Genomic DNA, 9,805 nt, shown 5'->3' with positions numbered 1-9,805 from the left:
TAATTCTCTCTTCTGCCTCATTTATCCTAGCAGTAAGACCTTCCATTTTTGTTTACACCTCATTAATAGCTTTTTTCATTTCAACTTGGTTAGATTTTAGTTCTTTAATTTCTCCAGAAAGGTTTTCTTTAATATCTCCCATGCTTTTTTTGAGCCCAGCTAGCCCCTTGAGAATTCTGAACTTTAGTTCTCACATATTACTAATGTCTGTATTGATTAGGTCCCTAGCCTTCAGTACTGCTCTTTTTCTTTTCCTTTTTTTTTTTTTTTTTTTGGTGGTAAGTTGTTCCGCCTTGTCATTTTCTTGCAGATAAGAATAGATGAATGGATGGGGCGCCTGGGTGGCTCAGTGGGTTGGGGCCTCTGCCTTCGGCTAGGGTCATGATCCCAGGGTCCTGGGATGGAGCCCCGCGTCGGGCTCTCTGCTTGGCATGGAAAATGCTTCCCTTCCTCTCTCTCTGCCTGCTTGTGATCTCTGTCTGTCAAATAAATAAATAAAATATTAAAAAAAAAGAATAGATGAATGGAAAATAAAATAGGTGAATGAAAGAAAAAAATACTGAAAAGGTAGCAACCATGCCAAAAACAATATACACTAACCAAATCAGAAGAGATCCAAAACTGGGGGGAGAAGAAATGGGGAAAAGGAATATATATAATATAATTATATATATATGTATAATATGTATATATAATATATAATAACACATATATTAGGCTATATATATAAAATATATAATATATATTATATATATATTAGGCTGGTGAATAGAACAGAGCCACACACTTGATTTTGGCTGTCTTTTGGTCTGTTAGAAGAAACTGCATCCCCAAATTTGAAAGACAAATAAATATATATATATATATTACAAAAATAAGGGTAACCACGATGAAGCGATGGAATATGACTATAAAGATGGAAATTAAAATATATTCTCTTTTTAAAAATATTTTATTTATTTATTTGACAGATGTAGATCACAAGTAGGCAGAGAGGCAAGCAGGGAGAGGGGGGAAAGCAGGCTCCCTGATGAGCAGAGAGCCTGATGCGGGGCTTGATCCCAGGACCCTGAGATCATGACCTGAGCCAAAGGCAGAGGCTTTAACCCACTGAACCACCCAGGCATCCTTTAAAATATATTCTAAAAAAGAAATTGATAAGATAAGTTGGTTGGAAAAAGAAAAATTAAAAAAGGAAAGAATGTGATCAGGCTGGAGACTAGAATAAAGCCATGTGCTAGATTTAGGGTATATTTTGATCTATTAGAAGAAATTGTATCCCAACATTTTAAAGTTAAAAAACCCTATATAGGGGCGCCTGGGTGGCTCATTAGGTTAAAGCCTCTGCCTTCGGCTCAAGTCATGATCTCAGGGTCCTGGGATCAAGCCCAGCATTGGGCTCTCTGCTCAGCAGGGAGCCTGCTTTCCCCCCTCTCTCTGCCTGCCTCTCTGTCTACTTGTGATCTCGCTCTCTGTCAAATAAATAAATAAAATCTTAAAAAAAAAAACCTATATGTATACAAAAAATAAGGTTAAATACAATGAAGGGATAGAATATGACTATAACAATGAAAGTTTTTAAAGATTTTTTAAAAAGATATTGATAAGATAAAATAGTTTAAAAAGGTTAAAGTAGGAAAGAGGAAAAATTTAAAAAATAGAATAAGAAAAAAATAAAATTAATAAAAAACTTTGAAAGACTAAAGGATCATGGGGGAAAAGCCATGAATTCTATATGTTGCCTTTCCCTATCTGTGGAGTTGCTGCAGTTCTCATTGATCAGTAAACTTGGTCTTGGCTAGATGTTCTTGCTGATCTTCTGGGAGAGGGGCCTGTTGCAGTGATTCTCAAATGTCTTTGCCCCAGGCAGAACTGCACTGCCCTTGCCAGGGGCCAGGCTAAGTAATCTGTGCAGTTATGGTCTCAGGAGCTTTTGTTCCCTGAAAGCTTTCTGTAGAGCTTTGGAGGACGGGAATCATCCTCCCTATCTCCGGCCCCCATTGGGTCCGAGAGCTCGGGGCCACGCTCCTCAGTGCGCCCTCAGAGAAAAGCGGTCAATCCTTCCCATCTCCCTCGCCTCTGGCCACACTCCGTGCTCTCCCAGCCTGTGACCAAGCGTTTCTATCACAGGCGCACAGCCCCGTTTGGAGTCTCCAAACCCAGCAGATGCCTGCCACACACTCCCGTGCCACTCCTCCTAGAAGAGGAAGGAGGGGGTCTCCACAGATCGGCCACTTGTGGGGAACCTGCTTGAAGAGCAGAGGCCCGACTGTGCCTGGGATCACGGTTTAAGATAAGCCTGAGCTGAGAACCGATTCCTTAGCTCCGTCTCTGGAGCCGGCTTCCCTGCTCTGATACCTGGGAGCTCTGCCACCCTCGGGCATTCCTGGTCTTTTTGTGACCCCACCAGTCCTGAGACCACACTGTCCCTGTGAGGGCTCTACCCGCCACCTAGCTTCCAGATGGGAAAGTGAACGAGAGGCGATCGAGATGTGGGGCTGCTTCAGGCCACACAGAAATGAGCAGTGTCAGAATTTGGCTCAGTTCAGCTGAACTATAAAGCCCATATCCTCTGAAGCTCTTCCCTGATGGTTTTTAATTTGTCTCTAGGAAACAGACATTTTCCTGTTTGAATGCATACTCCCTTGTTCTCTGTTTTTCTTTCAATTCTTTACAATATCATAAAATTCTGTGACTCTGCAAAGTGCTGGGTATTAACGGGGTTAGTCCACAGAGTTCAAGCTCCCCTTTGTTGATAAAATAGTTTGGGAATTTGTTAGCTACGGACGCACTGAAGAATTTTTCTCTCGAACTTCTACGATACCATAGTATCTCCAACAGACGAAGACCGTTTTCATTCATTAAATAAACTTTTTTTTTTTTTGAAAATTGTTTTTCTTGAGCAATGCAACAGAGACCTCTTCTGGTCAAGAAGCAGAAGTCTTAGGCAGAGAACCAACTTGGAGAAAGTTAGGGTGAAAAGAAGATAAAACATGAAACGGGTTTCCCTTAAGAGTTGACATTGACTTTGGGGCTCAAACTTTGACAAACAGAACAGAGAAAGGAATGATCCCACACATACAGAGCCCTGTGTACAGAAGTGGAAGGGCTCCTTCTTTTCTGATGATAAAATATATGCTTCCTGTAGATAATTTATTAAGGCACAAGATGTAAGAATCATTCATAACTCTACTGTCCAGAAATTATACTGTATAAACATTCTGATGCACTGGGTTTCTGCATTGTTTTCTGTTCTACATTTTTTTTTTTTTTTTTTTGGTCTACAAACTGCGTAAATCCTGGTTTTTCATTCAGTGTTTTACCACACCTATTTTTCCTTTTTTTTTTTTTTTTTTTTTTTTAAGTAGGCTCCACTGGGCATGGAGCCCAACATGGGGCTTGAACTCATGACTCTGATATCAAGACCTGAGGGGAGACCAAGTGTCAGATGCTTAACCAACTGAGCTACCCAGGTGCCCCTTTCCATATTCTTAAAAGAAGAAAAAGATGCATTGTGATAGCCAGAATTCCGTTGGTAAGTCATGTAAAAGCCAGAGGAGTTTCAATGAATACTTTTACATGGTTTCTGTATTGCCAGGGCCCCTGTTGATGCACTGAGAGGCACAGAGCACGGTGAGTGGATTGATTGCTGGCTACATTCCAGCTGCTGCACATCTTCTCTGCCACACTCCCCTTCTCTGCCACACCTGCTCTTGGTGGCCCCACAGGAAGCTGACTAGTAAAGGTCAAATATGATCACCAGTGTTCTCAGTATGTGAAAAACACATCAATTCACTTTTTTGACCTTGGATATCCCAGAGATTTCCAGGCCCATGATGTCATATTGGCAAAGCAAAGCTTAGATAACCGTCATGTCCCTGAAAGTGCTCTGCCTGATCAGAAATGCAGTATATTCAGCCATCCAGTCCCCAAGGCCAAGTGAACTATGGATTGTGTTCTTCCTTTCTTGTTTCTTGCCTTTTTTTTTTTAATTTATTTTACAGACAGAGATCACAAGTAGGCAGAGAGGCAGGCAGAGAGAGGGAGGGAAGCAGGCTCCCTGCTGAGCAGAGAGCCCTGATGTGGGGCTCCATTGCAGGACCCTGGGATCATGATCTGAGCTGAAGGCAGATGCTTAAGCAACTGAGCCACCCAGCTGTCCTTGTTTTTTATTCTTTATCCTATAGAAGCTTCTTGCCTTCTGCTTCCTCCTATAGTTCTCCTAGTAAAGACAATCCACTTAAATTGTTTAATAAACACTTTAAAAAAGAGAGTTAAAGTTTGTATCACCAAAAATGTTTGCATCATCTAAATTGTCTTAATAATTTTAAACTATATATATGTATATTTACTTATACTTCAGTGATTTTTTAAAAAAAACATTTTATTTGTTTATTTGACAGAGAGAGACACAGTGAGAGAGGGAATACAAGCAGGGGGAGTGGGAGAGGGAGAAGCAAGCTTCCCGTGGAGCAGGGAGCCTGATGTGGGGCTCCACCCCAGGACCCTGGGATCATGACCTGAGCCAAAGGCAGATGCTCAACAACTGAGCCACCCAGATGCCCCTACTTCAGTGATCTTTAAGTTGGTATCAGATGGACCTCTTTGTCTTTTTTGTAACAGTTTCCTTCATGCAGTAATCATGTATGAACACTTGGCTGGGTGAAGTGTAGCTTAGACCTACCATGATCTTTTTTTTTTGTTTTAATTTTATTTATTTGACAGACAGAGATCACAAGTAGGCAGAGAGGCAGGCAGAGAGAGAGGAGGAAGAAGGCTCCCCGTTGAGCAGAGAGCCCGATGCGGGGCTCGATCCCAGAACCCTGAGATCATGACCTGAGCCAAAGGCAGAGGCTTAACCCACTGAGACACCCAGGCTCCCCTACCATGATCTTTTTAAAAAAAAAATTGTGGTAAGGGGTGCCTGGCTGGCTCAGTTAGTAGAGCAGGTGACTCTTGATCTTAGGGTTGTGAGTTCAAGCCCCACATTGGGTGTAAGGATTACTCAAAAATAAAAAGAATCTTGAAGAAAATGTGGTAAAATAAACAGGACATAAAATTCACTTTAACTCTTTTTGAATGAATGTAAATTCAGTGGCAATAAGTACATTTACCTTGTCCAGCAATTGTCTGTCTCCATAACTTTATTATTTCAAACTGAAAATTCTGTACCCATTAAACAGCAGCTCTATTCCTCCCTCCTCTGCAGCCTTTGGTAACTACTATTCTTCTTTCCCTAGGAGTTTGATTATTCTAGGTATCTCATACAAGAGGAATTACACAATTTTTGTACTTTTGTGTGCGGCCTATTCATTTAGCATATTTTTAAGATTTCTCCACGTTGCAGCATGTATCAGAATTTCGTGACATTTTATGGCTGAAGAATAGTATTCCGTTGCCTGCATATACCACGTTTTATGTATTCATCTCTCAGGGGACACGTGAGTTGCTTCCACATTTTGGCTATTGCAAATAATGGTGTTAGGAACATTGGCACGCAAATATGTTTGAGTCCTTCCTTTCAAGTCTTTTTTTTTTTTAAGTTTTTTTAAAAGTAATCTCTACACCCAGAGTGGGGCTCGAACCCACAAAAACCCTGAGATCAAAACCTGGATACTTTCTGGAGCTGGAGCCAGCCTGGCGCACCCTCTCCCACTGACCCCTCCTGCCTTCAGTTCTTTTGGGCATATACCTAGAAGAGAAATTGCTGGATCATAAGGTAATTCTATGTTTAATGGCTTGAGAAAACCACTACACCCTCTTCCACGGTGGTGTACCATTTTGCATACGGTCATTTTTAGGTTAAATTATGCTCATCCATTCTTTGCTACAGGAAATTGATCCTTGGATACATTGAACCAATACAAAAAATACACTTCAGCTGAAATGTGTGGTGGATGTTGGAGGTGTCTCTGCCAAATACTTCAAGTTACCATGTGAAGAGTTGCCAGGATCCACAGCCTTGGTGGGGGGAGGTGTTGGTGAGGCAGGGCAGAAAGATGATGTTGGAAAAGGCAGAAAACCAGATCCTAGCCCCTCTTTCTCAGTGTGGCTCCTCTGACCCTGAGTTTTGGAGGTGATGAACAACAAAGGAGTGAGAAGAGAAAGAGCAGTACAGTGAGTGTAGATGGTTGGACGGGATCCATCAGTTAAACGGAGTGAAATTAATTTCAGTAAGAGTTTGCCTTGCTCCCCCCCTTCATCTCCAATGTTCTCAGAGCCTGTTTGCTTTCAGAAGCTCTTATAATGGATGAAGAGTACAATTGACTTTTATTTTAGCCTTTACAAAAGGTGAATCTGTAAGTGAAATACAATTGTGCAGCAGGCTTAAATTTGTGGGGAGAAAAAGAGATTGGGGTTGAAATACTCTGATACTTTTTTTTCCATCCTTAGACCAGTCTCCTCCTGAAGCCGTGGGAGATCACAGTGCTTTGGTATCTGGAGAGCGGGGAATGCAGAGGCATATCTGCAATTTTTATTTCTGGTGGGCCTTTCTTCAAGACAACTGCCCGATCTTCCCCATGGCAAAGCCTTTCGCTGTGATTCAAAAACAGAGAGTCTTCTAGAGGACCAGCGTGGATCCCACACACTTCTGCGTGCTAAGGGTGGAAAAAAAAAAAAATCCCACTTTAAATCATACCAAACAGCACTGGATTAGGGGAAGATGGAGATTTCCCAATAGTTTTTCCTAACTACCCCTGTTGAGAAGGAAGGTCTGGGGTGCCCAGGTGGCTCAGTCTGTTAAACACCCGACTGCTGGTTTTCAGCTCAGGTCATGGGCACAGGGTCTTGTGGTTCAGCCCTGTGATGAGCTCTCCACTTAACTCACACTGTGGAGTCTGCTTGTCCTTCTCCCTCCGCTGCATCCCCTGAGCACATGTGCTCTCTCTCTCTCTCTCAAATAAATAAATAGATAAATAAAATCTTTTAAAAAGGGCGCCTGGGTGGCTCAGTGGGGCGCCTGGGTGGCTCAGTGGGGCGCCTGGGTGGCTCAGTGGTTTAAGTCACTGCCTTCGGCTCAGGTCATGATCTCAGGGTCCTGGGATCGAGTCCCACATCGGGCTCTCTGCTCGGCAGGGAGCCTGCTTCCCTCTCACTCTCTCTGCCTGCCTCTCTGCCTGCTTGTGATCTCTCTCTGTCAAATAAATAAATAAAATCTTAAAAAAAAATCTTTAAAAAAAAAGAAAAGTCTAGTGGACAGAGCATTATAACATCCCTTTTTAATTTTTATTTATTCTTGTTTAGATTTTTGTTTATTGTTTATTTGAGAGAGAGAGCACAAGCAGGAGAGGGAAGGGGCAGAAAGAGAGGGAGAAAAAGGCAGCCCCATGCAGGACTCGATCCAAGGACCCTGGGATCATGACCTGAGCCAAAGGCAGATGCTTAACCCACTGAGCCACCCAGGTGCCCCTAAGTTAATTCTTAATTGCGAGTTGCCATTATGTGAGAAAGGCAGACAAAGAGTTCTGAAATCTTTGGGTATATCTTTTTTTGAGTTCGTCTTTGGGCTCAAATATTTGAATAGATGTTGCTATTTAACTCTTCCTTGCAAGTTTATGTGAAAATGCATCAAATAGTTTATAGTTTTTGTCAGACAATTGAATGGTGGTTACCAGGGCCTAGAGAGAGGGTGAAATGGGGAGACATAGGTCAAAGGGCACACACTTTCAGTTATAAGACCAAATTCTGAAGCTGTCATGTTCAACCTAGTAACTATAGTTAATAATACAGTATTGTATACTCAAAAGTTGCAGAGAGTAAATCTTAAGCTCATGGGAAGAAAAAATGAGTGAACACTGTGAGGGGATGAATGTGTTAACTATCTTGATCCTGGTAACTATTCTATAGTGTGTATGCTTATCAAAGTTATCACATTGTCCACTTCAAATACATACATTTATTATACCCAATAAAGCTGGAAAAAATAAATATAAATTTAAACATAGCTTTTGTATTGTTACATTTTATTCATAGATATATTAAACTATACTATTTAACTAAGAATTTTTCATTATGAACATGTATAGGAAAATACCTTCAGATTCACATTCCTGAATTTCATGCTTTCTTTCCAAGGCATAACATAACGTCTTGGGATCATCCCTTGCTTTAATGAAAACCGTGGCAAATGAACCGCATTATACCTGAAGATTAGGAAGGCAGGAAGAAAGGCTATCTGGTGAGTTCAATATAATTGTTTTAGCATTATTCGTGTGCTGTGTCTATGACGTTGGGTTCCCCCCTCCCCCAGCTGTAGGACAGAGGGCTATGGCATTGTTTGAGGGTCATCTGATAATGAACCCATCAAAACTCCAAGTATCACCAAGATCAAGAATCCGGCCTGGATATCTGCACCTTCACCTGCATGCTGACCTTTACAACTTGATGGCAGTGTTCATTTCAGCTGATACTAAGGAAGAATGCAGCACACCCTGATTTGGCCCAGACCCACCCATGGCCTAAAGAAGTCTCTGACCAGCCACTAACAGCTTCTGAATTTAGTACCTGCTTCATATTCAGGGCAGACTTGCTTTCCCTGCCCACCCATTGTTTCCCTCTGGAACATCAAGCTTTCTAGACAGATGCCAAGGGAAGCACAAAATGTTTGTCCTCATCTGTGTCACTCCCAGAGGGCAAACAAAACAAAACAGAACAACACAAAACCCCCAAACCCAGAACCCTTAAGTCCTCACTTATTAGAAGGCTTGTATGAACTCTCATCACAGCAACTGTTGGCAAGCTTAGGTAAGATAGGACAAGTGTCTTTCCCTGAAGCCATCACTGCCAGTAGGGACAGACTTCTCTTCTAGAACTTCACTGACTCGCTCCTCTAATTATGATGACATTGTTGCCACAGGCAGAACACTGTCTTGCTAACTTCATAGCAACCCAGAGCAGTTAGATTAAGAACCTAGGGCTTAGGGGCGCCAGGTGGGCTGTCAGTCAAGCATCTGCCTTCGGTTCAGGTCATGATCCTGGGGTTCTGGGATGGAGCCCCACATTGGGCTCCCTGCTTGGCGGGGAGACTTCTTCTCCCTCTCCCTCTGCCTGCTGCTCTCCCTGCTTGTGTATATGCTCATTCTCTGTCAAATAAATAATAAAATCTTTTTTTAAAAAAATGTAGAGCTTAGGGGCGCCTGGGTGGCTCAGTGGATTAAGCCGCTGCCTTCCGCTCGGGTCATGATCTCAGGGTCCTGGGATCGAGCCCCGCATCGGGCTCTCTGCTCCGCAGGGAGCCTGCTTCCTCCTCTCTCTCTGCCTGCCTCTCTGCCTACTTGTGATCTCTCTCTCTGTCAAATAAATAAATAAAATCTTTAAAAAAAAAAAAAAATGTAGAGCTTAAAGGGTGCCTGGCTGGCTCAGTTGAAAGAGCGCATGATTCTTGATCTTGGGGTCTGAGTTCAAGCCCCATGTGGGCTGTAGAGATTAAATAACTAAAAGTTAAAAGCATATATTTTCTTAAAATGTGGAGCTTAGAGCTACTTTTTGTGTATTTTTTTTTTCAGTACCCCATGACTAAAACATCATTCTTATCATGAACAATTAAGATGAGAATGTTTGCGGACATGTTACAAATTTGACATAAAGATGCTAGATAACATTTTGGACCATGCAATTATTCACAAAGTAGCCCTTCATATAAACATTCTGTACTTGTCCTTGGCTAATTGTCCTATTTATATACTGCACATGGTGGATATGTCTCATTTATGTTTCACCATCTATTGCTTAGACACACCTTTAAGAGTGGAAATCAAATATATTTAAACCTAAAACCAATCCAGCCCCTTCTATCCCCTAGGAT

At 42.0% G+C, this 9,805-nt stretch overlaps 1 protein-coding gene across 1 annotated transcript; it reads right to left on the bottom strand.

Annotated features, from left to right (window-relative positions):
• Positions 1–6,293: 6,293 nt before the first annotated feature.
• Positions 6,294–9,013, bottom strand: TEX43 (testis expressed 43). Its single transcript, XM_046000561.1, has 3 exons — positions 8,694–9,013; positions 8,036–8,144; positions 6,294–6,599 (listed from the first exon to the last, which is right to left on the bottom strand). Exons 1-3 carry the CDS (start codon positions 8,777–8,779, stop codon positions 6,390–6,392), a joined length of 405 nt encoding a protein of 134 aa, XP_045856517.1. The 5' UTR covers positions 8,780–9,013; the 3' UTR covers positions 6,294–6,389.
• Between the last annotated feature and the right edge of the window lie 792 nt (positions 9,014–9,805).

This window comes from Meles meles, chromosome 3 (assembly GCF_922984935.1).
Source record: "Meles meles chromosome 3, mMelMel3.1 paternal haplotype, whole genome shotgun sequence".
Classification (NCBI taxonomy): Eukaryota; Metazoa; Chordata; class Mammalia; order Carnivora; family Mustelidae; genus Meles; species Meles meles.
The sequence above is the reverse complement of the archived record's forward strand: the minus strand, read 5'-3'. Positions and strand labels throughout refer to the sequence as shown.

Excerpts from the sequence above, each read along its gene's own strand:
- TEX43 (XM_046000561.1), bottom strand. The coding sequence starts at position 8,779 with ATGGCTTCAGGGAAAGACACTTGTCCTATCTTACCTAAGCTTGCCAAC. Across the intron at positions 8,145-8,693 it reads TCATACAAGCCTTCTAATAA|GTATAATGCGGTTCATTTGC; the intron begins GTGAGGACTTAA and ends CCTAATCTTCAG. Across the intron at positions 6,600-8,035 it reads TCAGGAATGTGAATCTGAAG|CACGCAGAAGTGTGTGGGAT; the intron begins GTATTTTCCTAT and ends TTCCACCCTTAG.